This window comes from Penicillium vulpinum (assembly GCF_028829585.1).
Source record: "Penicillium vulpinum strain IBT 29486 chromosome Unknown utg000004l_segment0_segment0, whole genome shotgun sequence".
Taxonomy (NCBI): domain Eukaryota; kingdom Fungi; phylum Ascomycota; class Eurotiomycetes; order Eurotiales; family Aspergillaceae; genus Penicillium; species Penicillium vulpinum.
In genome coordinates, this window is record NW_026643244.1 from 2,426,868 (window position 1) to 2,453,757 (window position 26,890).

Consider the following 26,890-nt stretch of genomic DNA (forward strand, 5'->3'; position numbering starts at 1 on the left):
AATTATTAGCGTATAGATAGTGCCTATTCTATTGGTAACCCGTAAAAGCTCGACGATTGTGTCCGCTTGTTCTGAATCTAACGGATATTCCGAGAGAGTCCAGTAAAGCTTATTCAAACTTATATTTCGAAGTTGGTCCAATCTATATCTAGTAGCGAAGTCATACAAACGAGTATACACCAGCAGTGTCTTAGGATATTTGCACAGGTGGTTTCTATCTCCACAATATAGCAAAGATATCGAATTGTCGGTCTTTACCTAGATATCTTTATAACTCGCAAAATAATTTTCTTTTAAGGGAAGTAGATCCTGCGTTACAATATCGATTTTATCTTCGTATAAAGTATAACTCGATTTATCGGCTGCTGGAATAAGGACAGAGTAATCCCTACTGTAAAGGTACTGAAGGATATAGCCAAAGATATCCTTAATATCGTCGTTAACTATATAAATTATTTCGGGCGACCTTTTGTAACGACCCCGGAGGCTTTAGATTATCCCGCTGGGCGCAGCGAATTTCTTCCCGTTAGGGCTAACCTCTAGGTATACAAGGGGGGAGATAAAGTCACTGGGTGTTTTTAGATAACGCCTCTAGAGGAAAGGAAAGCGTACTTACTCTGGCCGTAGTTGAATTATAACGAGATATTTCGTCGGTGTTATCAATTAAACTCGAGGCAGCACTATATATAGGAGTATCGGAAGAAGTAAGCAGTATAAGTTTAAATAATTGATCAGTGGCTAATAAGAAATATATCATCTATATACTACCTCAATATAATTGATCCAGAACACTGACTCAGCGTACTAGAGCAAGGCCTACGAATCTTTCTTTTGTGGTCTCCTTCACCCCACTGGAACGCCCAGCCCCGCTACCTACGTTATTTACTAGCTAGAAAAGGGGTATCTAGGGTAGAGGTTAAGATTTATCTTGGTGTAAGAGGCTCGCCTATTACAGTCTTACCTTTAGTATCAAACTGGAGGGTTTAAGAGCCCCCCTTAGGGACGTTTACCAAGAAATTGAGGCTAGATAAGCTTTACGATAGATTTAACTAAAAAGCTGGATATAGCGCTTCTTGTGTAGTATTCTGCATTTGGGGGGGCTTCTATAGATAGAGGAAGAGTGTTTTCTGGCCTATATTGTCCCTAGGCCGACAAAGACACAAATCTACTGCCTTAAGGCTAGTTATATAATAGATCTGTAGATCTGCGTCCAGGCGGGCTTTGAGTCTGGAGATATAGGTCCGTGGTTAGGAAGCTGTGGTGGGAAGGCTTTGGTTTTAGGCACTAAGTGGACGTAGACCCACTTTGGACGTACGTCCACGGCTCCTAGTCTAGGTAGGCTTTATAGCTATTAACTGGCGGCCACCCTGGCTCAGTGACTATAAGGGTCCTCGGTCTTCTGACTACGGTCTATATAGGACACAAGTATTTTGATCTAGATCTTAAGTGTATTATTATCGCCTAATACCGGCGTTTTATCGGCCGATTATTATCACTACCGGGTTCAATTACTCGTGCGATCGAATTCACCGCCTCTTCACTCACAACCAGATCGTCGCCGAATGTTATAAATATCGTGTTCGTGCTATCCTCAATCGCTGTATCAAAGCACTACCCCGGTGGGACCTACCGTAGATTCTGGTTATAAAACGTTGCCTAACGTTCTCGCGCGTTTTTGGACGCTATTCGCCTAACAGGAGAGGGGTCAGATAGATCGACCACTATTTGGTGGACTAAGCGATTCCAGTCGCCGTGTTTATTATATACACGGAACTTAATTGTCACTGCAGAATACTTGGCTGTATCGCTGGCTCCTTCTCCTCGCTCACGAGACTCGTCTTATTCCTCGGGTAACTTATCTGACCTAGCTATTTCTATTGGTGTGCGCGTATCAGTCTGCGCAGGAGACTCTCGTTGTAGTGACGAAGAGGGGCGCTCTACTAGAGTGTCCTTCTGCGTAGTATCGGCTATAATATAGACCTCCGGCGAAGCGTCTAGTGGTACAGACTTAGACGACCGTTCTTCCTGTTCCGATCGGATATTCCTTATTCTATAGTGTTCTGAGTTTTGATCGACTGAGCCTGATCTTTCTTCCGGTGCCTATTGCTGGTCCTGAGTTAGGTCAACTTAACTAGCTACGGGCTATAAACTCTGCTCTTTATTTATCTCTAACAAAGGATAATACTGTGCTTCGAGGAAATCAATTTGAGTACTAGGTCTTGCTGTCTGTTCCTGATCAGCCGTTCGTAACAGTGCGTTTATATCCTACTCCAGAGTTCCCTGTGGCGGAATAGATAACTTACGGGTTTGTTGGCGCCGTTGCGTGCGGTTATATAGTTTGAATTTAGCGATCTCTCGCAGCGCCGCACTTTTAGTGCCCACAATCCTAGAGGGGCCCGATATTATCTCCGATGCCCTACGTCCTTCTAAAATTGCCAGTGCTTTTTCAACTTCTTCCGATAAAGAAAGCTGCGCTGCTGTTTCTGCCGCTTTATTCTCTTATTCGCCTGCGTGCTCTTCTATATTGATATCTATCGAAGATTCTCCCCTAGCTATATTTTCCTCGCCCCCTCCCCGCGGCTGCTTATCCTCGGTATCAGTAAGACAGAGGATTTTGTTTTCCTTGCCTATTGGTGCTATAGAGTCGTGATCTTCAAATCTAGCGGCGAGGGGGTGTTGTTGCCTCTTATACGAATTTATATCTGGGTGTAGTGGTAGAGAGGCTATAGATATCAAACGAAACTCTCCTGGTGACTGTAGGGGTTATATTAAGGACAGTTGGTCGTGCGAGACCGTTGATACTTGTAGTTCCGTGGAGGTATACCTTGACCCAACAGAAGGCGAGGGAGGTCTCGAGGGAACAAACCTAAATCCAGCGTAACTATCTTCTGATTCTTTACCGTCGCCGAAACTATAACCCCCCTTAATAATCTCGCTGTACTCCAGTTTATCGGCTTCGGCTGGTTCTATATAAAGACGACCCTGCTTATTTTGACTTATTATACCCCTACTTCCAACGAACCTAAATTCTATCTTGGATACTGGTTCCACTACCTCTCCTATCCGGCTACCTTCCGAATCAATACGCGCGGTTTCCTTGCTATAATAACGGTCGGTATATGATAATCGGTGTCTTCGCTGCTGTCGTTGCTGTTACCTCTATAGCTTTTTCGCTTACTTCTGCTGACGTCTCCCTCGGCGTGTATCTTTCAAACGTTACCGCTCTAAGTTGCTATCCTGCCCGGCTCCTGTACCCGTAGACCCAACCCGTTCTCCTATATCTTACGGCGAACTATTGCTCGGAATAAAAAGCGGGGATATTGGTAAGTCTGGAGTTAGAGATCTACCCGCTGTGTCGTTGTTTTTACGGGGTATTGACAGCTTACTGAAGAAGGTAAAGTAGAAACTCCTCCTTACTAAAGTAGAAGTAGCTTTTCGTTCCCTTTGGAGGGAATCACCATAGAGTTAGTCGATAAAAAGGAATTGACAATCTTACAGTTAGGCTTCGGTTTGCGGATATCTATATCGAGATTCCTTCTTGAATTCCCTCCCACTAATAAATTGTACTGGAAGCTTATAGTCAAGAAGGACGGCCCTTAAGAAGCACTCGGTGACTTTATTAATCAGAGATTCAATTTCTTCCCTATTGTACCGATAACGATCTAGTCGACGGGCTCTTAAAAGAGTATCTTTCGCAATTTACCGATCTAGCGACTGCTGAATAAGCTGCTCAATTTATAGCGACTGAAACCTAAGTCTCTTTACGAGTATAGCTATCTTATACAGTATTATAGGCTCCACCACCTTACAATTAGGCTTCGCCGTAGGACTTTTCTTCTAAGGCTTTTTGGATAACTTCGGGTAGTGACGTATAGTATAGAGCTATAGTTATCGATATCTAAGTTCCGCTGGGTCCCCCTAGGAGTGCGAGTAAGATCGAAACCTAGTTTCGGATATTTGTATTAAGAACTGCGTATAGGTGGAATCAAAAGACAAGAAGGCTGTACGCGTAGCGCCTCTAATCGTAGGGAATAACCTAGAAGGTATAATAAGCCGTTTAATACAGTTCGCGTATAATTCTAGGTACCAGAGATCTTTAAAAAACGTATATAGGGATAGAATTATACCCTCTGTCCTCTTTAATCGCTTCCAAATTGAGGTCCGCTCGGATACTGTGAAGTTTAAAAAGACTTCGCCACTGTGTATAAGACCTTTCACGGTGGTTCTATCCTTCGAGGAGACTCTAGGTGCTAGGAGTTACAATATTTCCACCGTATAAGGGTTAACTTTGAGTATCTTAGCACGATCGTGTCCTACGAGTGAAGACTAGTATTCCTATAGCCTAGTCAGCGCGTAAACTATCTCCTGCGAACGTAATCAGTATCTATATTTTTTTAAGAGTCAGACGACCTTACCTTATCGCAGTAAATAGCTAGAGCCTGCGGAAGAGATCCGATTTATATTCTATATATCATCAAGGAGGGTAAGCCGAGTAACGAGTCAAAAGCAGCTCGGACGCTCGGATAAGACTTAAGTCCGCGAAGCCGTCTAGCTTTGTTATCTGACAGCCGCGCTAACCATCGATTTTCGAAGTGTGAATTTGCTTTATATCGATATTGCCGAACTTTTAGGTAAATCTCACTATCGCTTAGAACTCTCTCGTTAGAATATTTATCGATAAGGCTTGTTTAAAGATCGGGACTAATATCTTGGGGTTATCAAAACTGCAGGAAAGTATATAGTGGATTTCTGGCTTACTATCCAAATATAAGTTAACAGTCCACTATTAGTCGATCGACGGTAAATAGTGTTCTCCGGCCTTTAATCGATGTTGACTATAAAGGCACTGTATAGAACCAGTGGAGAAATAGAGGTGTAGGTAGCGGCTCGGTTGATCAGTTATTATATCAGCGGCGTTTACTCGCCCTACTTAAAGAGCCTTATAGAGATACTCTCTTAATATAACAGCGCTTACGTGGTTATATATATCGAGTCTTCGACAACCTTCTTTGTTAAATACCTCACAGAGTCTTTCTATATTTTTTGTGTTTATATATTGCGAAATAGATAGGTGGGGGGTAATCTGGCTAATATTAACCTTAGCTGTTCCTTAGTAAGTCCGACACCTTTCTGTTACAATCTACAGCTCAGGATCTATATATATAGACTCGTCTATAGTGCTGGTGAGGCAGAATATACGTAGCAGTAGAGTATCGGTTATTTATATTTAACTGGTCTTAGCCTTACAGAAGAAAGGGTCTACCTAGCTAATTCAGCGTCCTAGTGACCAATATAACTGCAAAAGCTGGGGGTGGCCCTTAAAACAAATTTACTTCCATTGATACAATTGTATTATAAATAGGCCTCTTCGCCTTCAAGTGCTATACGTTTCTACCTTATTTCCTTTCCGTATATCTTGATCTAGCCCAAATATATCGAAATAAGATAAGCACTGCACGGCGATTAACTTCAAGAGCTACTAAGAACGGCTTACGAATAACCTATCACGAGAGACACCCTTAAGTAAACAGCCACACCAGTTTGATACACCCACCCAATTGGACAGTAATTCTAACTTAAAAAAGATAAAAACGTCTCCCCGGAGCGAATATACACGAAAGGTTATAAGTGGAGGCCCTAAACTCTTTAGCTTACCTCAGGTGTGCGAGGAAGGTATATCTCGCGGGTTGATCGTGAGGGAGGAATCACCCTAGGACACTTATCGTCGGACACTTAGGTATAATCTAGTAGGTGAGGTGTTTATTGCAGCTCGCTGTTCCCGTCCGTCCCAGGTAGTAGCTATTCGGGAGTACACCAAAGGGGACGTAGCTAAAATACGACGGCTATATAATATCCTTGACTACAATAATATATTGACGGCCCGAGAGTACTTCGTAAATAAAGGATATATATACACTCTCGTCAACGACCTCCAGCTTACTTTGGAGCAGCTTATAGGGTATCGGTCTCTCTATCCTACGGAGGCGGAATTAGCTTGTATAACTTGGTAGGTATATAGCTCTTAACACTTCAAGTATTTTAAGCTTACGACAGTGCAGATTTTGGATGGTTTATATTACCTCAATGAAACTGGATTAGAACACCAGTCTCTGATATACCGGAATATTCTTCTCGGCCTAGATAGCGTTATCAAGATCGGTAAGTGGTAATTGCCTCCTTCGTAATGATTATTCTAACCCCCTATAGCCAGCTTAGAGATATATATGGAACGTCCACCGGGTCAAGCACAGAATATATATATCAAAACTCTCGCTTCTATTACTATAGAAATCATACAGAAGTATATAAAAGATAATAGAATAGTGGGAGTAGATAACGTGGATCGTTGGCCTATCGACTCGGATACCTTTAGGTTCCTTTCCGCCCTCTCGACAGCAAAGTCTATTGAATCTTTGAAAGATATACCTAAGCCAATATATTACGAGTAGACGAATATAAAACTAACATTTATCAGCAACCGCTTATCCGCAAAGAAAGTCGATTGGTAGGAGAGTTAATACTTCTTACTCGGTCTGTTTTAGTCTCTATAAGGATATTCTATTCCTACGAGAGATAGTAGGAAACGATATCTTTCAAGGAATTGTGAGTATTGGCTTACTTATAGTTTTCAAAGGTTCTATTATATACCGGTAACTTTCAATTATATCGGAAAGGCTCTCAGTAAATATATCAAGCTTGTATCCAGACAATACAATATATCAGCTCGTGTGCTTCAGCAAAGAGCTGTCGGTAAAGCTCTAATCTTAAGTACAGAAGAAACTAAGAACCTAGAAGTGCTATATTTTCCCCAATAAATCCTTAAACGGCGGCTAGGTCCTAACTCTTCAGAATATCACGGTACAAAACCAATAATTACCAGTTATAAGTGGAGATTGTAGGCTCAGAATATCGTCTAAAAATTGAGATAGGTATAAGGCGCTATTCCTAAAATAAGACGTGGCTACTATATAAGGGACTTTATATATACTGCGTGATTGACTTATAGTGGCTACGTGATTGACTTATAACCGGCCCGTCGGGAGGCTACAGCCGACCGAAATCCTCCAATAGACTACGATCTTTATCACGAATTTATTGAAGAACTTAAAGGACAGGGACCGAGAAGGTGGTGCTATCCGCAACCACCAGCCAGCGCGCGCATCGAGAAAATAAGGATTGGTTGTAGAGTATAATCTAATAACGTTAGCTTAGGGGGTTATTTAGAGATAAATCTGAGTCAGTAATTGCGACTTAGAAAAGGCCCCTCCCTCTAGAGCACGGTTCCCTGCGGCCTAAGAGTAAGAGAGAGACGATAGTATTGTGAAATAATATATTTGACTCAACACCTACTAGATATAATTATAGCCTTAGAATCTTTGGAGAAAGATCAGGTAGGAAGAAGCAATTCTAGACAGAGACTTGAGGTTAGGAACTACCTATCTTTCTAGCTTATATAAAGTTGCTTTATTCTCCACAGGCGCCTCTTAGATAATATTTAGCTAGTCCTAGGAAAAGCCGCTATCACCTCTAAGTATAAGGTCTACTACTATAGACTCAAACGATCGATAAAGACTGGTTAGAGCTAGGTAGCGATTGAGAATATAAATAGCCAACGTATCTACTATTTTGTTCTAAAAAGCTGTTCTTCTACCTCTATTTCAAAGTCAGCAATACAACTATTCTATAGGGTATAAATAAGCGTATATTTGATTTACCAAGTCTTCACTGGCTAGTAAAATCACACTAAGTCCTATATAAGTAGCAGCTTTCCACTAACGCTCGCCCCAGCGGTATTGATCACTTAAATAGTCGCGATCTGTTTTTTGGGGCACGAATTGGTTCCTATAAACAGCCTGTAAGATAGAATCTCTAGCGATCGTAGGGATTACCCTCTGTTGTCGGTTAAGCGGAATACCGTTATTCTCACTTTCCTTCAAATTATTGATATAATTTTCGAAATAAATATAGATCTAAATCTGGGTAAGACGGCGATTTATATCGTCTAACTTCAAAACTGAACAAATAAGCGAGTTCAGGTACCTCAGATATAACACGTATACCGTTAGGGACGAAGTTAAGTCAACACAAGGTAAGGTATATAAGTGACAGTTAAGTAAAAGAGACTTAAACGAGGCAATCGGGCCGTCGGATCGTATAATTGTGATCAAGCTATCACCGCAGTCTTCGATGTCTCGAGCTTATTTTGCGCTTATAGTCTCGCTAGTTGCAATCTGATATATTGTTTGAATACAGTCAACGTACTCAGCTGCCTAGGTCCGGTTATCGACTGGCTTATATTTATAAAAGGTTTCCCTTTCGATCTCTTATAATTTCAGAAGCTTGAGATCTGGTGAAGTGAGGGCTCTTCTCTAGTGGTGATTTTCAAGGCTGAAAGCACTGAAATTGTCTTCACTGGGCTTTAAATACTCGAGTTATTCTTTTTCGTTGATCACGATAGGTTGGATTTCTGTGTTTCTACGTTTCGTAAAGGTATATACACCTGGACTTAAAGTTTGGAGACCTATTGTTATTGTCTCTTTGTTACTGTCTGTGGACTGCGTTAACTGTAAGCTCCTATCTGATAGCAGAGGGACTTCTGGCCCGTTTGAATAAAGCTGAGGGGTATATTTTAGTAAATACTGACGCTCAGTACAGTCTCCTATATTGATAAAGCTGTATTGTGAAGTAGCCAGATATTTTTTATCGTAGAGTGCCTCTGGTGTAAGCCAGGTATCCCAATCAATAAGGTTATTATCAGAAATATCGGGTCCAGGGGCACTATAAGAGACTAAAGTGTCTGGGTCAAATAATACTATTATTCGTGTACTAGTCGGCGACACTAAGAAATTAATAGTTAACTTCTCGCAACAGTGGGCTTAAAGGGGGAACGTCTAGATAGTAGAAGAATTACCTCGTGGTCTGTTAAGTAAAGTGTAAAGAGGAACAGACACTGAATTCGGGATAGCTGGATAAATAAAGGAAGAAAGCGAATAGCCAGAAAATAAATTAAACAATAGCACACAGGGGTTTCTAGCGCCCCCAAAAGGCGTATCTTAAAAGGTAATAACTGGGAGCCGTTTTGGTTACGACCCTAAAAAGGTGTCGTAACCTAAACGGCAATTAATTAAATTATTTAACCACGATTTTTGTCTTATAGCCACAGTTTTCCCAACCCGACAAAAAAAAGGGGGATCGTTGAAGTAGATTTTGCCGGTCGCTATACCCTAATAAAAATACTCGTCAACGCAATAGCAAGGTTATAGTCAGAACGGAATCGCTTTCTGAGAAACCGTGAGAATTAGAATAGAAGCCGATTAGGAAATAGAGTACACCCTATTTACAAATCCTGAATTGTACCGTGACTGGAATAAACAAGAACAGATCACAGAAGTATAGAGTATACGCTGTTCCTCGGGCCGGGGAATACACTGAATCGGTTTACGGTGACGGTGAAGAACAGATCGGGTGCAATAGTTAAACTTGTTTCTGGAGGGCGGTGAATTCTATTTAATCTGTAGCCAATTAGTTATTTCGCTGACCCTACCCGCCCTACTTAATAGATTGATCCCTTCTCGTTATAAAGGTTGAAACTCCGTCTTATACAACCTTACTCTCTGTTCGAGGTGTTTACGAACTAATTCTCTCAAACGGTCTCGTACTTTATACGATACGGATACTAGGAAGTTAGCGTCTGGTTTGTTATTTAAGGTGATAGACTTACCTATAACCAGAACCTCACCGCGGTCTTTATAAGTGTTTGGCAGCCGTTTTATATTTCGCCCGGAAGCCTCTTCTGATATAATTTTATTATATCGAGGCTTTCTATTAAAAACTGTCGCGCGGCGATACTAGCCAAACAGCTTACTATATTCTATTATCTGGTTTGATACCACAAAAAAGGATATTTCGAGTATCTATATCACATTATCAGTGCGAGTATAGTCAAACAAGAACAGTAAACCTATATAGCTATTATCCAAGATATTATCGCTTAACAAGCTGTTCAGTAGCGGTTAGGCTGCAACAGCAATATCTAAGAAATTCAGTATCGCTGGTTAGCTCTCTGAACGTGGAGGCCGAACTTACCTAATATTTGGACCTCCTACACGAAATATACCCGGCGTATATATAACGTACAAGTGTTGTACCCGTATAGGAGCTTTTTAAGATAAGATATAATACCTACTATACCGAAATCGGTCGTAATTACTAAGACGCATTCGTAATAGTCTACAGATTTACTGACTCTATACGGCCCGTTAACAAATACTGTTAAGGAAGTATAGCTATCTAGGGCTATACGATAGTAAATAGTCTCAGTGAGCCCTCTTCGAGGTTAAACAAAAAGCTCTAGGATATCCTACTTTTCTGGCGACCAAGATATCACTATAAACGGGTGTGTCTGGGCCTAGGAGAATAGGCTTACCGCGGGTATCCAGAGGCTTATATATTGGCCTACCTCGATATATAGGGGCCTTATAAGTGCAATCCTTACTTTCAGCGGTGTTACCTCTTTGCTCTGTATCGGTGTTTATTGCACCCGATTATATCTAATAGAGGTACGAGAATAGGGACGTAGGGGGAAGACACCGTTCCTAAAGATAAAAAGGAAAAGTTCGACCAGCAATATAAGTAGTATTGTGCCAAGCGGAATATAAATATACAGCCGGGGCAGCAGAGTACCGGATAGTAGATACCGCTATACAGAATATATATAAGCTGTAGCTAGGGCTTAGTGCAGTTAAAGGAATGGCTCGTAAAGGAAACGGCGAATAAAAGGGAAAGATAACAATAAAATCGCGGCTATAATCACAGAGCCCTAAGAAGGATTAGCACTACTAATCTGATAGGGTAGGTTAAGCGAGAGCGACGACAAACAATTAATACGAAGAGGTTAGGCTTCTCGCGAAGTATCCAGCTCTTCCGATCAGTTATCATTGCTATAATAATATATAAACCAAGAAGAATACCAGTTATCTAACCTACAGCCCGATAGATACGCTTGCACACTATCAAAGAAACACCTATAGCGTTTGTAAGGAATCCCAGATAGTGTGCCAAGAACAAGAAACTTATATTGATCACTGAAAGGGTTCCGGCGCGGTCTCTTGCTATTGTTGTTGACGGAGTCTTGAAGGTAACAAGAAAAATATTTGTTACAGCGTACGCGAGATATAATAAGGTATCTGCTCGAGTGCAAGGAGCAATCAGCCTATAGCGACCCTATAAGTATAGATATATTAAGTGTTTCGTAATAAGGAACAACAAAATTCTGAGTAGATTCAGAAAGGAGGGGGCTATACGAATAAGAAAGAGTATTGTCAGTAAGCACCCCACTGCAATAGCGTAAAAGATCGTGATTTCTATTGTTAGTTAGGACTTAGATATTATATATTTTTCAACTATTGTAAGGAAACCACGGTGCTTTATACTCCTAGGATAGTAATCCTCACCAGTAGGATAACTAATATTTATACCGGAAGCAACAACTCGTTCAGTATTACCACGTTTATTTCTTAGGCACCTATATCGCTGCTTAGAACCGTTGTTACTCTAAGGTGTATATCTCTTATAATATAGTCTATTGCAGGGCGGCTTATCTTCCTTTCCCTACCCCAATCTGGCGGCTCTTCCCGGTTAAGCTTCGAGCCTCTTCCTGCTTTATTTATAAAGCTCAAAATGATATTGTGGACAACTGTGGTATTTGGCTTAGCACAGCCTCTGATATACTTCTTAATATAGTAAGTAAGAGGGTGAAAGGAAAAGTAACAACTATTTTTCACAATAATATCTATAGGCGAAAACATACTGCAATAAGGATTGAAATACACTTGTATACTCTAGTATACAGCAGCTGCGTTATAAAGTGCCTATCGTTGCTCCCTAAAAACCGTCTCCTCCCTGGTTTTCTCTAAGTCACGATCTGTTATCACAGTCGGAGTCGGGTAATAAGAGCTCTGGTAAGTTAGCGCTCCGCCTGGTAGATAATACTATATAGTTTATATACCAATTGCGAAGTAAGAAAAGCCCAAAAGCCCGAAGTATCCGCCGATAAGATATACACCTAACCGGTCTCCCGTATACGAATACCTACGTATATATCTGCGCTGTATATCCTACTATATTCGTATACCTTTTTTATCAGACTTATTTTGCGACGGTATTGTTTTTGCTATATCAATTTTATTTTCGAAGTGACTTCCTTAGACCTAGTGGCCTTAATAGCGGCTATTGAGCGGATTACCTTAATATATAGGGGTATTTAGGAGAAGAGAAACCTATATAGAAAATATAGATAGCGGGGACTCTTATAAAACTTAGGTCTACTAATAGGAAAGGGCTCAATAAATACAAATTTTATTATACGAAGGGGAGTCATCAATCATAGAACGCGAAAAGACCACGAAAATTAGTCTTTTATATATTGAACTTACAAGGCGGCCCCCGTAAGACTAGAAGGGTATTCACCGGTGTTATTTGCGGTTATTAAATAGGTGCGGTAAGGTAAATACAACCGTTCTTTCAACGTTATTGATACGTTACCCGCTATACCTTTTACGTGACTGCAACGTTACTATAGTATACCTTTAGCACCAGCAACCCTTTATATTGATCGAAATATTTATCAGTGTATATACCTGATCTCAAGCAGCCGGGTAAATAAATTTATTATCGGTTAACGTAAAAAAAAGACTGTTCCGGGCGGTGCCTAGATATTAGGAAATACGCGTTATTTGGGGCGGAGGGTATAGTATAGCTAACAGTATTTAACGGACACTAAACTTTTTTCACTGTGTTTATATTAATTATATATAAACGAATTAATCAGTTTATTATTCTTTTCGGCCGTTCTTTGCGCCCCCAGCGGAAAGTTTATATAATTATATAGCTGGGCAGAATTATAGTATCGAGACACTGGAGAGAGGCAATAAAATATATACCCTGCGATTAAGAGACTAAAACCCGATCTACTAGTCCTAGGAGATAGCCTCGTCAATCAGTTTTAATAACACAAATTAAAATATAGATATAAGTGTAGGTAACAGAAAGAAGAGGTGATATATATTGACTGGGCAAAAAGCTAGTGTAAATATTTTTTAGAGTGAGGTATTATATTGATAAACGATACGATAAAACGGTTATTGGGAGTCGACCGAACGTATATTGTTAACGACGATACTAGTGTTACAGAATAATAAGGATAGAATAATTAATAGCGTTCTAAGAGTTGTCAACGAGCGTGAGAAGGCCAATCAATGCTAGTAAAGTATAAAGGTCAATGGGTAAGAGAAGATTTATAGCCGATAAGAAACAATTGATTGTCTTAGAAATCTAACTATAAAATTGTTGAAAACAATAAATAAACCGATTAATTTATTTATCTTTTTTATCAACGCAGTAAAAGAAAGTGTTTATTAAGTATAATTGGCTAGGAAACACTCTCCACTTTAAACCAAGCGAATTTCCTAATACCTAGGCACCCCCAATGTCTGTTAGAAGAATCATTTTATCCTACCTACCCACGAATCTAGTGAAAACCTTAAAGAAAAGACTTGACCTAAAGGAGCCTCAAACGGCTGAATCGACCTACCTGATAAGCTATAGATAATAGAAGACAAGTGTTGTGCTTAAATAACCGAGAATAAACGTAAGCAACGAAGGATATAATATACCCTTGGAAGTTCACCAGCCTACTTATATAGCTTATATCGATCGGTGCCTAGGGCTTTAGTACGCTTTAACAGCCGTAGGTCAAATACCTACTCCGAAGGCCCTGTTATCGGCAGCCATTTTCTACTTTACGTATTCACTCGGACCGAAGCGGTTTAATATCTCCTTATTGATGAATTTTTACGGTGTATCTCTAAAACATGTTATTTGAGAAAAGTGCTATTTTTGTCTAGCTACTTTTGTATAAATAGGATTTTTATAGTGAATAATAGCGGAGTCTCTTTCGTATTTACGCTAGTGATATAGAAAACCCGCAAGGGAAAAACCACACCCAAAGAAACCTATCTGCTATAGTAAGAAAGACACAACTGCCTTATATCGTCCCTAATATTTTACTGTTTCTCTTATTTATACCTAGGGCAGCTAGAGACCGGACCTGATTGTACTATCGTAGACAACGGAGAAGACACCGATAAAGTTAATAAAGTCGATACCGACCTATTCGATACTGAGGAAGTCGATATCCCTGCTGGGGATATTCCTACTGAGGATATCCCCGCTGAGGATATTCCTGCTGAGGATGTTGCTGCTGAGGATATTCCTACCGAGGATGTCCCTGCTGAGGATATTCCTGCTGAGGATATCCCCGCTGAGGATGTTCCTGCTGAGGAAGTGGGTAACGATAAAGGTATACTAGAAGCAATACACGAGCTGCTAACCTTCAATCCATTGTATAATGTACATCCTGCCTGATCTCCCCCTCGGTTGAGGAATTTGATATCTCTATTATCGTTTACCTGTATCTATACAACAGGCTGGCCGTTTTCCGAGCTATATATATCCACTTTTAGGTTAGAGTATTCCTTACGAACACTATATATAACATTGCTTAGATCTAGCTCTTCGTTAATACCGATAAAATATCTATAGAAACACCCCTTACCTGAACAGTCATCCCTATTAAGGAGACCAAAAGACACCGAGTATCCTATACATCTATGGTTATTATCAGACTATATCACGTATTGGCGATCGTAATCGATAACTTTGAGACCGCCACCTAAGGCGGCGCGTATATAGAGACCAGCAAAAAGTAGGAATATAGTGAAGGCCATTCTTGTTTTATCTTGCTAGAGATTGGAGAATAATATGCAGATACGAAGTATACGGTGGGTTGTTTTTATATGCTATAGCTACAATTAGCCTGCAGCTCTTTGCGACACACTTTTTTTGGGAATTTGTTCCGGTGCTGAAAAGGAGTCTTAGACCTGCGCGGGGTCGGTAGTTGTTGCGAGCCGAAACAGTGTCGCGTAACCAAAGTATTCTGAAACATAGCAACCCCTTAGTTTTGTAGGAGCTGTACAGGGCCGCTCGAAATCAGCTTCACTTGTTTACTCTCTTTAAAACTTTTCGAAACCTTATCTTGCATTGCACTATACCGGTTTAGGCTAGACTACTCCTGACCCACTATGCGGCGGTATTCTTATATAGGCGTAAATAAACGAATAAAAATAGATTCCGTAACGTGCTGTACGGACGATTTTGTTTTCTAGAACCAACTGATTGCAAACAAGTCAAACAATACAGTCGGTTGTCTGGCCACCTCTCTAGCTTGCATTCCAATATTTATCTAAACCCCCACGGTAGATCCAAGCGGATAGCGAACGAAAATACGCAGATTGAAAAAGAAAGGAACTGGTGGGGTCTTTATTACAATGCGTTTATTATCGACTCTCTATCAACTTGCAGCCCTCAATCATCGAACCCACCGCCTGTTGAACCTGGAAGCCAAACCGTGCTAACGTTGAATTGAACAGGAACCGTTCACTATGATTAATGGCTTATTCTGTGACCGTGATAGCGCTCAGCCCTATACCCCCGATCTCTCGGACTAGGATTCACAATACGCCCCCACTCCAGGATACTATAACGAGACACTACACTCGTATTTTGAGTTCAGCCCTACCCCGGATCGCTATCCCTAGGGCAGTCCCGTAGCCTCGATCTGCGCCCCGTAAGAAACACCAAGACTTCTTTAAGTCGGTGAGTGGGAAGCAAGTAGATCAGATAACGAGTTTCTACCGACCTTTATTCGGTATACAATCGAGTGGAAAGTGAAGGTGAACAACCGGTTCCGGTGGGAGGACACGATAAAGAATGTGACCCTGACACTAAGTGCCTATTGGCCTTCGGTCCTGAGGCCTAAGTTGGAGAACGTGCTTTAAGAGCGGATCCCACGTAGCCGAAGGGTGAGATCGGATGGTACGCTTGTAGTTATGTCGGTCAACGATCGCAAATATAAGAACGAAAAATTCTGGTTTCAATCCCTTGATATTGATTGGACTGCAGTGGAGGAGTAACTAATTACTTGGGGTAAACTTTACACTCGAGGTAAGGAACTGAGGGTAATTATTACTTTCAACTATACAGAGGACGATAATCTTTCTAGGGGTGCAGTAGGTAGGGGTGAAAAACGAGGGAAGTCTTCAGTGACGAAGAGAATGCTTAGCGAGCGTGATGCACAACTTGATGCTGAAGAGTATATATCTGGAGAGCAGTCTATCTGGCGGGCTGTCTATAGCTTAATGCGTTGTCCTTTACTATCCTGCTATCTTGGGCCGTATTGCTGGCAGGATCCTTATGGAAAGAAACACTACCAATTGAGAACGTATCATTTGAAACGCCTGATTGCGTATATTGATGCTGGGGGTGTTTTAGAGTGCTAAGATGATGTTCCCGATGCTGTTCGGGAAGAGTTATATATGGAAGAACAGCAGAAGATAGAGTATTCACAGTCTAAGAACAACAAATCGCTCACTCCCGGAAACTACCTACCTATTAATATCAATTTTATGGGAGGACAATCTTCTATACAACCAGCAGCAGTTGATTGTATCCCACAATCCGAAATGTCTTCCTATCAGAAACAGTATAGATTTATTCTTCTCACAATTGATGGCCCACGGGATGTGGCTGTGAAGGAATACAGCGCCTGGTAAGAAACAAATGTTATTGATGCAAATTTGAGGGCTCAATTCCAGTTGGCTTGTGATATCACGCTCGCTAACGGTCTGGACCTTGAGCAGATTCACGAGGATTAAAATCCGGAATTTTTTGTTTAAGAAGGAATTGCGGTAGGTATTGCACGCCGCTTTGTCGGTGATATTATTAAGTGGGTGGGAGAGATAAGAAATCAATAGGAAGACCCCCTATTGGAATAAGTGGTAGCTTTGTATAGATTTAGATTTATAATCTAGTTCTATCACTTTTATTAGCTTGATATATATAATTCACACGCTATTATAAGTATAGAATGCCTTACACAATGCCCCTCTATTATCCCAAAAACGAAGTATTATGTCTAACTAGATCAATACAGTCGTTCTCGAAATCGGCTTAACAGATACACTGTTCGACACTCTTTTCTGGCCCCACCGCCAAGGTATTAGCGTAGATTAATCAATGAGCGGGCCGTATTAAATTGAGGAATACTGTAAGATGCCCTGAGTATGGTATTTTATCGTGTTCGTAAGATTATACAATACGTACGAGACTTCAGTGGAATTCAATGGAAGCCGATAGTGGGCCTCTGGAAATTATTCCGGGGTGTCTTGGTCTAGAACAAGTCCCTAATACACACTCATAGGCCCCTAGACCGATCTTCCTACTCTCTTAAGTGTCCCTTATTCGTAATATTCTATTGAATGCTATTTTGAACTGAGTTATACCTAGCGTAGCCAATGGTTGTAAGGGTTTCTACTTAGGTAGAAATAAACGACCCCTTGTGGTAGTCACGTGACTTAATCGATCGGGTAAGCGCCAATCAGGGTACAGTTTTGCTCTTAGCCTCACTTTGACGCCTTCCCCTCTTTGAGGGGTATAAGCTCTCTTTTGCCTTTATCCTTTGCGATGTATTACTTTTGACTTTTGATATTATTAATACCGTGGAAGGCTTGTTAACCATAGATCCTCTTTCGGGTGCAGTAAGTGTGATCGCAGTTATCCAGTTAACCGGAGGTATCGTGTAAATATATGGAAAATATCTCAATAACGTTAAGAACGCAACGCAGGATATTCAGCGCTTCTAAGAGAAGATCGCCGCCCTTGCCTAAGTTCTTCAATCTCTCGATAAGCTGATCCGTGGATCTGATGGTAATGAACTTACTGCTACGTAAGACCTAGTCGACAATATTGCTAAATGCTCTTCAGCACTTATAAATTTAAAAGAGAAAATCAATCCGAAAACGACGCAAAGACGGATAAGGAAATAGGGCCTTCGAGCCTTGAAATAGCCGCTCGTACGGTCGGAGGTAGATTCTGCTATTATAGAGCTTGAGTGGTACAAAACAATATTTGCTTTGTCCTTACAGGTTGACTAAATGTAGGCTCCGGACTATAATCCGATCTCTTAATTATTTATATCAAAGGCTAACTCTAACACTGACTTAGGAGATCTACCAATTCGATCTACAAAAAGATAGACCTTAGCAAACTACAGACTGTAAAACAAGCAGTATTCGATTCCTACGACAATCAATATAGTGAATGTCTCCCGGGGACCCGGATTGACCTGCTTCGAGAAATCGACGAGTGGGCAAAATCGCCACACGGAAAATGTATATTCTGGTTGAACGGTATAGTAGGGACAGGAAAATCAACAATCTCCTAAACAGTTGTAAGCCGTCTTCAAGAGCAGGAGCTTCTCGGGGCCAGCTTCTTCTTTCGGAGAGGTGAAGAGGACAGAGGAACAGTAAAAAAGCTTTTCCCAACATTGACTAAGTAACTGGTTATCAGTATACCTCAAATGCTGCCTCGAGTTCAAAAGGCAATTGACGATGACCCTAATATTTCGGAAAAGGTGTTAAGAGAACAATTTGAAAAGCTTCTACTGGATCTACTATCTGGAATTGAGCAGCGCGAAGAGACCACAAGAAGAGTGATCGTGATTGATGCTCTAGATGAATGCGAGTTAGAAGATGATATAGGGATTATTCTCCGGCTCTTACCATAAGTTCGAAAGTCAACTTCCGTGCAGCTACGGTTTTTATTGACAAGCAGACCTGAGTTGCCGATCAGGCTGGGCTTCGAAGGGATCATCGATGCCTATCAGGATTTGGTCCTATATAAGATCGAAAAGCCAGTGATAGAGTATGATATATCCTTGTATTTTGAGGATCAGTTCGTGCGCCTGAAACAGAGGCGCTCGTTTCCACCAGACTGGCCCGGAGACGCAGCTACTAAGGAATTGGTTGATAGGGCCGTCCCTCTATTTATTGCAGCTGCTACCCTATGTCGTTTTATCGGTGATGCAAAATAGAACCCTTAAAAGCGACTTGAAGCGATATTGACAGACCAATCAACCTATATGTCCAAGATGGACAGTATATATATTCCCGTGCTAAAGCAACTTCTCACTGGCCAGAATAAAACAGAGTCACAGAAATTACTCGAAGAGTTCAAGGAGATAGTTGGGGTGATCATTATTCTTGCCACTCCGCTCTCGATCAACTCCCTTAGCCACCTAATAGATATAGAGTCAGATGATGTCAAATGTCGATTAGACCAGCTCCACTCGGTGCTCAGTGTACCAAACAATTTCGATACGCCAGTCAGGCTCCTCTATCTGTTATTCCGAGATTTTCTTTTGGATCACCACTAAGACAAAAGCAAATTCTGGATCGATGAAAAATATATAAACCAGTGTCTTGCAGAACGATACCGTCAGATTATGCAGGACAGCCTAGAGAAAAACATCTGCAAACTGCTAAGCGAAGGCACGTAAAGGAATAAGATTAGCGATGATTCGATTCAGCATTATATACCTCCCTAACTGAAATACGCCTGTCAATACTGGGTGTATTATTTGTTACAATACACGGACTTGTCTGGTATGATGCACAATACTTATTTATTTCTCTAGGTGCACTTTTTGCACTGGGTGGAAGCAATGAGCCTACTGGGCTTTACGTCAGAAGTATTAGGTATTCTTGATCGCCTCCAAATGTCTATATCGGTAAGTTCCGAAGATAATTATATATGGTATATACTAACAGCCTTAGGGTAACGACTCTTCCCTGATTTCGGATTTCCTTTACGATGCAAAGCGCTTTATTCTGAAAAATCGCTAGATAGTTGATTAGGCCCCCCTTTAAGTTTATTGTGCAGGACTTATATTTGCACCCCGAACGGGGATAATCCGTAGAGAGTTTAAGCGGTCGCTTCCTACTTGGATATATCAGTTACTATAAGTTGAGGAAGGATGGAACGCGCTTACCTAGACCCTCGAAGGCCATTCCAGCTGGGTTCGATCGGTGGCCTTCTCGTCCGACGGCCGCCTACTGGCGTCCGGCTCTAATAATGAGACAGTGCGGCTCTGGGACCCAGCGACGGGCGCGCTCACCCAGACCCTCGAAGGCCATTCCAGCTCGGTTGGATCGGTAGCCTTCTCGTCCGACGGCCGCCTACTGGCTTCCGGCTCTAATGATGAGACAGTGCGGCTCTAGGACCCGGCGATAGGCGCGCTTACCTAGACCCTCGAAGGCCATTCTAGCCCGGTTCGATCGGTGGCCTTCTCGCCTAACGGCCGCCTACTGGCTTCCGGCTCTTATAATAAGACAGTGCGGCTCTGGGACCTAGCGACGGGCGCGCTTACCCAGACCCTCGAAGGCCATTCTAGATCAGTTGGATCGGTAGCCTTCTCGCCCGACGGCCGCCTACTGGCGTCCGGCTCTTATAATGAGACAGTGCGGCTCTGGGACCCAGCGACGGGCGCGCTTACCTAGACCCTCGAAGGCCATTCTAGATCAGTTGGATCGGTGGCCTTCTCGCCCGACGGCCGCCTGCTGGCGTCCGGCTCTTATAACAAGACAGTGCGGCTCTGGGACCTAGCGACGGGCGCGCTCACCCAGACCCTCAAAGGCCATTCCGGACCGGTTCGATCGGTGGCCTTCTCGCCCGACGGCCGCCTGCTGGCGTCCGGCTCTGATGATAAGACAGTGCGGCTCTGGGACCCGGCGACGGGCGCGCTTACCTAGACCCTCGAAGTTGAAGAAATGGTCACTACGCTCCAATTTTCCTATAACGGTTTATACCTCCACACCAACTTAGGCGCCCTTTATATTCAATCTAGGTGTGTTATTCCTACGTCTTATCCGCCTTATGCGACTCTGGATATCTCTATTGAGCACAAGCAATGGATAATATTGAATGGTAAAAGGGTTCTATAGCTTCCTATCGAGTCTCGGCCTAGCTGTTTCAAGATTAACGGTAATGTACTTGCCCTAGGACACGTATCAGGGCGGATTTCGTTTGTCGAGTTTCGTATGTAGGAGTTAATGATTTTTGTTTCCGCTCTTTCCTTTATTTTCTAATCTCTTTATAAAAGAAGGGTCTGGGAGAAGATAAGAATTTATACGACTCTATCCTCTTTGAGGAATATTCTATAAAGTTCCAGTAATAACTAATAGAGTCGACAATCTATGTGACTAGCTAGGTTTTGCCACAGAGGCTGCTTAGTTAAGAAATCGCTACGTACTGTAACTATAGACTTCCCTACGCAGTATTCTGATATAATCTAGGTTAATGTCAACTCTGAATTTGGGCCCAAGAATTTATATTTTTGATGATATAGCTCGTATTATCTCTTAAATTAGAGCCATGGAAATTTTGCCCAATTCTCGACACAGTAGCGCCCTGGACTTAGCGCGGCTGGATAATAAACGTTGTAAAGCTGCTGTGTTAGTATTAGTTATCCGAGAGTAGTAGGATATAAGACGAAACGCGCTGGACGGACTAATCTGGCAACGACTACACCCTCAGTATCTGGAGTCCGTATGATACCGTAGCTGTAGGAGCAGGCCCTGTTTGCTTATCTATTTGTACTTACAGTCCACGTAGCACCAGTTACCTGGCAGATCGTCTAGGAACTAGGTGCGAGGCGGCCCCCTCCGTATAATTTCCAGAAGCGAAGCCCACTATCGGCTTCTATAGAATTCCACTGAATTCTTGTATATATTGTGTAATCTTACGAGTAAGATACAATACTATACTAAGGGCCTCTTAAGGTATCCCTCAATTTAATGCGGCCCGCTCAATAATTGATCTGCGCTAAGGCCTCGGCGGTGGGGCTAGAAAGAGTGACGAAGAGTGTATCTGTCAAGCCGATTTCGAGAACGACTGTACTATACTCTGGATACTGTGGCTCTAGGCTGGTCTTCGACGACTACGCCAGTATGCCGGAAATGGCCGATCGCACTTTGTTCCCGAGATCCTACAGCCTCGATATATCCCTCAAGGAAAGTATCGAACCCCTGCTCCGGGCTCTGTTTATACTTTCGCCAGTGACGCCTGATAAACGCCTTTAGCTCCGAGAAAAACTCCTCGATAGGATTTAAATCAGGCGAATAAGGTGGTAAATATATCAGCTTTACTCCAGTATCGGTATATATCTTTTTGATTTGGTCAGAATGGTGGAAGGATGCATTGTCCATGATAATCACGGATTTCGGTTCCGGCTACCTTCCACAGTGCTGAAGGAGCTGCTCGATAAAATCTTCGAACACAGCCGAATCAGTTGAGCCTTGAAATACACGAGAAAGCACAATGCCGTCTTATGTGTACGCAGGCAAGATCTGGTATCGCTGGTCGCGATGAAATTTAGAGATCTGTAATAGCGTCTGGCCTAGCGGATACCACCCAGTACGTCTGCAACCAATCCTTTTATCACATCCCGACTTATCTATATATACCAGATGGTATAACTTAAACTCCGATATATTGTGGAGAGAGTAATCGCGCAAATCAGTATTCTGTTCCTTTGCTCTCTGTCGAGCCACCTTCTTCGACCAGCCGACCGAGATAAGAGCCCGCTTGAGACTCGAGTTTGTCACCCAAGTATAAAACTTATCCTATAGAAACAGAACTATCTTATCTATATATAATCCGGGCTTCTCGAGAAGATAGTTATAGAGAGTCTGTATTATTGGCGGTGTAATGCTACGTCGCCGACCGACGCGAGTTGATGGAGCTCTGATATTGCCGAACAGGCGAAGGTTGTTACGAATACTGATTATAGAGCGCTGGCTACACTCAGCAGCCGCGGCTATCTGTGATGTATTCAAGGATCCGCTATATATTATGTCACGAATTATCTCCAGTTTGGAGGGGGGGAGCCGAGGCGCCATTTGCGCGGAGTCGCTGGAGGTTGACTATTATTGCGTTGGTATAACGGTAGAGAGCGGTTTTCTCTATACTTACCCTGCTCACTCACCCCTCTGATCAGGGAGCGGACGAAATGATTTTTGATTGAATACTGGGGGGAGCTGGGGTATTGGGAAATGCACGTGACTGAGGGGCACTGCGGCTCCTGGGAAGCTATTTTGTCTTGGCGATCCGAAAGTTGCGGGTGTTGCTCACTGCGAACAATAGGAAGCAGACCGATATGTTTGACCTTAGAATTATATACTGTGCTCTTGAATATTACCTGTATATATATTTGACTGAGTAGCTGTTCAATGTATTTACGGATCAGAATGATTAATAAAGAGTAGTTCTTCGAATAGAAAACTTAGTTGCGTAATATAAAGTGTGATCGTTAAGGGTGATTGAGTGATCCTAAACTTTGTTATTTTGTATATTGAGTAATCACCGGCACTTACGAGGAGCAATAGTTAGATAACGATGCAAATGTAAATCTCGGTTTATAAAATGTCCGATTAAAGGCTAGAAATGGGATTCTGTTGTGAAAATATAAGGAATATGAGACGACTCGATGAGCAGATTGCCAATGTGTTTGTCTGTTTGGCAAAATAGAAGGAACGTGAAGGGCGATAATCCGGAGGCAGCTATAGTAGGTTAAGACTATTATAGGTAATCCAGGAACTTTCCTGGCTTAATCCGTATCTATACTGCTTAAGCGGTAAGATAGAGTCGTCCGATATAGGCGTTATCGGACCTTTTGAGCCTATATTATATATACCGTTATTTGTGCGCAGAAGATTGATATTATCGTTCTCGAATTGAAGAGAGTCGATGAAGGCAAGAAGAAGATTTGATTTACTCTGGCCACTAGCCGGATCCTAGATCCTGACTGTTTTATCCCTTGACGCTGATGCGAGTCTGCTTCTATCTGGCGACCAGGCAATCGACCAGACCCAATCACTATGCCCCTCGAAGGTTAATATACTCTGGCCGGTAACCGGATCCTAGGTCCTAACTGTTTTATCACAAGACGCTGATACGAGTTGGCTTCTATCTAGCGACTAGGCAATCGATATAACCGAATTACTATACCTATTGAGAGTTGATATACTCTGGCCGGTAGCCGGATCCTAGATCCTGACTGTCCTATAAACAGACGCTAATACGAGTCGGCTTCTATCTGGCGACCAGGCAATCGATATAACTGTACCACTATACTTATCGAGGGTTATTATATTCTGGCCGGTAGCTAGATCCCAAATCCTGACTGTCTTATCCACAGACGCTGACGCGAGTCGGTTTCCGTCTGGCGACCAGGCAATCGATATAACCGAGCCAATATACCTATCGAGAGTTGATATACTCTGGCTAGTAGCCGGATTCTAGATTCTAACAGTGTTATTATAAGACGCTGATACAATTTGACTTCTATCTGGCGACCATACAATCGATATGATCTCCTCACTATGCTTATCGAGAGTTGATATACTCTGGCCAGTAGCCGGATCCCAGATCCTGACTATCCTATCACCAGATACTAATGCGAGTCGGTATCTATCTGGAGACCAGGCAATCGACCAGAGCGAACCACTATTCCTACCGAGAGTTGATATACTCTGGCCGGTAGCCGGATCCTAGACCCTGGCTGTTTTATCTTCTGATACCGATGCAAGTCTGCTTCTATCCGGCGACCAGGCAATCGAGTTAACCCAGGCGCTGTGCCCCTCAAGGATTAATAAAGCCTGGCGGGTAGCCGGATCCCAGGTCCTGGCTGTGTTATCATTAGACGCTGATACGAGTCTGCTTCTATCTAGCGACCAGGCAATCGAAATTATCTCACTACCATGCCTATCAAGAGTTGATATATTCTCGCTGGTAACCGGATCCTAGATCCTTACTGTCTTATTATTTGACGCCGATACGAGTTAGCTTCTATCTGGCGACTAGGCAATCGATATAACCGAACCAATATACCCCTTAAGGGTTGAAATACTCTGACTGGTAGCCCGATCCTAGATCCTGACTGTCTTATTATCTGACGCCGATACGAGTCGGCTTCTATCTGGCGACCAGGAAATTGATATAACCGTACCACTATGCTTATCGAGAGTTGATATACTCTGGCCGGTAGCCGGATCCTAGATCCTAACTGTCTTATTACCTGACGCCGATGCGAGTCGGCTTCTATCTGGCGACCAGGATATTGATATGACCGTACCACTATGCTTATCGAGAGTTGATATGCTCTGGCCGGTAGCCGGATCCCAGATTCTGACTGTCTTATCGTGAGATGCTGATGCGAGTCGGCTTCTATCTGGCGACTAGGTAACCGACGTGACCCTATCACTATGACCCTCAAAAGTTTGAAAACAGGGACTCTATTCTTCTGTCTTTACAGGATTATTCAGAACCCATTCTGGTCTTTGATCCTGAAAGGACAACCTTGTGAGACTTATTAATGGGCTAAATATAAGAGGCGAGTAATATACTTGCAGAGGGCTGCTTTCTATCGCTGTTCTATGATATCGAATAAACCTAGAGGTGTCTCGAGCTCGATTCAAAAGTATACCTGACTCTTTTCTCTCCTGTTTAAGTGCCCCCCTTGTCAGAAGAAAAGATCATCTCTATAATATTTTTACCACTCACCTCAATCAATATCTCGAGCTTTTGTATCACTTGGATGCTATCCGAAACACTTCCCAAAATACTAAGAGCTTCGAGCTAGTGGAGGAGTTTCTGCTGCAGAAACGTATCCACGCGACCTCTGTCACAAACTCCCAGCTTATAAGCTTCATTAAGTAGTCTAGCTTCAAGATAGTCCATCCAGTAGATATATAAGTATTCCACCGCTGCTAGTGGATTTGGGCTAGGTTTGCAGATATCCTTCGTGTGGATTCCAGGTGATTTGATATTCTAGATATCCCGTTGAAGTGTCTTGAAAATAACGTCGAGAGATCGTACAAATATTATGTCGTGTTCAGCCTCTATACCTTTAGGAAGTATCTCACTGAGTGCTTCCTTGAGTAAAAATTCCTTTGCAGACTGATGAACAAATATAATAGTATGTTCCCGTAACGTGAAAAAAGATCCACAGATTGCGATTATCTCTTCAAGAGAAACAAGATTATCGTAAACTTTATCCGGTAGTTTAATAAATGAAGTTAGTTCGTGTAGCGTAATAGGCCGAAAAACTGTTGATATAATTGCCAGTATCTTCTTGCAGAGCTCGGTATCTTCAGATTCGCAAACCTGGCTAATCATTCGACTATATAGAGCCTCTAACCTAGGAGGAAATAATTTTAGCTTCTTCAGTACATTGAATTGTATCTTTTCGAGATTCTGATACACTAAGGCCACCCAGAGGAAGGTACCTTGCGAGTTTGACGATAGGTAGGATTGAATACCGTCGCGAGTTTTTTCGCTGTAACTTTTCGCTTTGGCTAATTCGTCAACTTTATACTGAATAAATTGATTCACTGCTTCAGACATAGACGCCTCGTTCAGCTCTAATGAGATTGGAGCTAGCTGGGTAGTAATTTCAAGTCGCTCAGTGATTTCAGGCTAGTTGCGGCTAGAAACAACCCACTTTATCTGTGGATTGACTGAGGATTCCTAGACAATTAAGTCTAGAAGGGTACGGAGCCCACTGGTACACTTATCTAAGGTATCGATTACCAAATAAGTTATCTGCAGTTTCGGGTCGTTTAGAATATCCCTGAAGATTGTTGACAGTGCGCTCTATACATTGATATCCTCAAAGACAGTCTTTCCTGTATAGTCGTACCGAGTTCGTATATAGTGGAGAAGAGATGGGTTCTTCTTGATAAGTAAATATATCAAACCCCTCAGGATAGATGTAGCACTGTTGATCCGTATATCGGTAGCCTGACAGAAAAAGAACGAGATACTCGTATTATCCCTATACAATCCCGTTAGCTCTTCGATGACACCACAGAGGAGTATCGTCTTGCCTTTACTAGGATCACCCTTGATCCAGAGAAGGCGATTTCTCTCGCTGTCT

General features: G+C 42.2%; 6 protein-coding genes across 6 annotated transcripts; 3 read left to right on the forward strand and 3 right to left on the reverse strand.

Moving 5' to 3' along the window:
- Nucleotides 1-1,461: 1,461 nt before the first annotated feature.
- Nucleotides 1,462-4,924, reverse strand: N7479_009442 (uncharacterized protein; the record flags this gene model as incomplete). Its single annotated transcript, XM_057257135.1, is given in 19 exon segments — nt 1,462-1,598; nt 1,662-1,784; nt 1,796-1,854; nt 1,865-2,100; nt 2,270-2,280; nt 2,304-2,489; nt 2,607-2,754; nt 2,803-3,150; nt 3,179-3,224; nt 3,287-3,385; nt 3,418-3,553; nt 3,592-3,614; nt 3,704-3,726; nt 3,810-3,943; nt 4,008-4,243; nt 4,262-4,326; nt 4,416-4,439; nt 4,518-4,683; nt 4,800-4,924. Coding segments are annotated over 19 exon segments (2,325 nt in total), but the record flags the coding sequence as incomplete, so codon positions are not given.
- A 3,508-nt stretch (nt 4,925-8,432) lies between these two features.
- Nucleotides 8,433-10,220, reverse strand: N7479_009443 (uncharacterized protein; the record flags this gene model as incomplete). Its single annotated transcript, XM_057257136.1, has 3 exons — nt 8,433-8,778; nt 10,087-10,159; nt 10,187-10,220. The coding sequence occupies 3 exons, from the start codon at nt 10,218-10,220 to the stop codon at nt 8,433-8,435; spliced, it is 453 nt and encodes a 150-aa protein (XP_057104594.1).
- A 96-nt stretch (nt 10,221-10,316) lies between these two features.
- Nucleotides 10,317-10,938, reverse strand: N7479_009444 (uncharacterized protein; the record flags this gene model as incomplete). Its single annotated transcript, XM_057257137.1, has 3 exons — nt 10,317-10,519; nt 10,564-10,699; nt 10,879-10,938. The coding sequence occupies 3 exons, from the start codon at nt 10,936-10,938 to the stop codon at nt 10,317-10,319; spliced, it is 399 nt and encodes a 132-aa protein (XP_057104595.1).
- Nucleotides 10,939-13,871: 2,933 nt separating this feature from the next.
- On the forward strand, nt 13,872-14,424 carry N7479_009445 (uncharacterized protein; the record flags this gene model as incomplete). Its single annotated transcript, XM_057257138.1, has 2 exons — nt 13,872-13,887; nt 14,090-14,424. The coding sequence occupies 2 exons, from the start codon at nt 13,872-13,874 to the stop codon at nt 14,422-14,424; spliced, it is 351 nt and encodes a 116-aa protein (XP_057104596.1).
- Nucleotides 14,425-17,869: 3,445 nt separating this feature from the next.
- Nucleotides 17,870-18,988, forward strand: N7479_009446 (uncharacterized protein; the record flags this gene model as incomplete). Its single annotated transcript, XM_057257139.1, is given in 6 exon segments — nt 17,870-17,981; nt 18,153-18,305; nt 18,345-18,450; nt 18,466-18,613; nt 18,630-18,639; nt 18,684-18,988. The coding sequence occupies 6 exon segments, from the start codon at nt 17,870-17,872 to the stop codon at nt 18,986-18,988; spliced, it is 834 nt and encodes a 277-aa protein (XP_057104597.1).
- Nucleotides 18,989-19,618: 630 nt separating this feature from the next.
- Nucleotides 19,619-20,705, forward strand: N7479_009447 (WD40 repeat domain-containing protein; the record flags this gene model as incomplete). The annotated part of the gene is made up of 4 exons (XM_057257140.1): nt 19,619-19,684; nt 19,950-20,162; nt 20,202-20,414; nt 20,454-20,705. The coding sequence occupies 4 exons, from the start codon at nt 19,619-19,621 to the stop codon at nt 20,703-20,705; spliced, it is 744 nt and encodes a 247-aa protein (XP_057104598.1).
- Between the last annotated feature and the right edge of the window lie 6,185 nt (nt 20,706-26,890).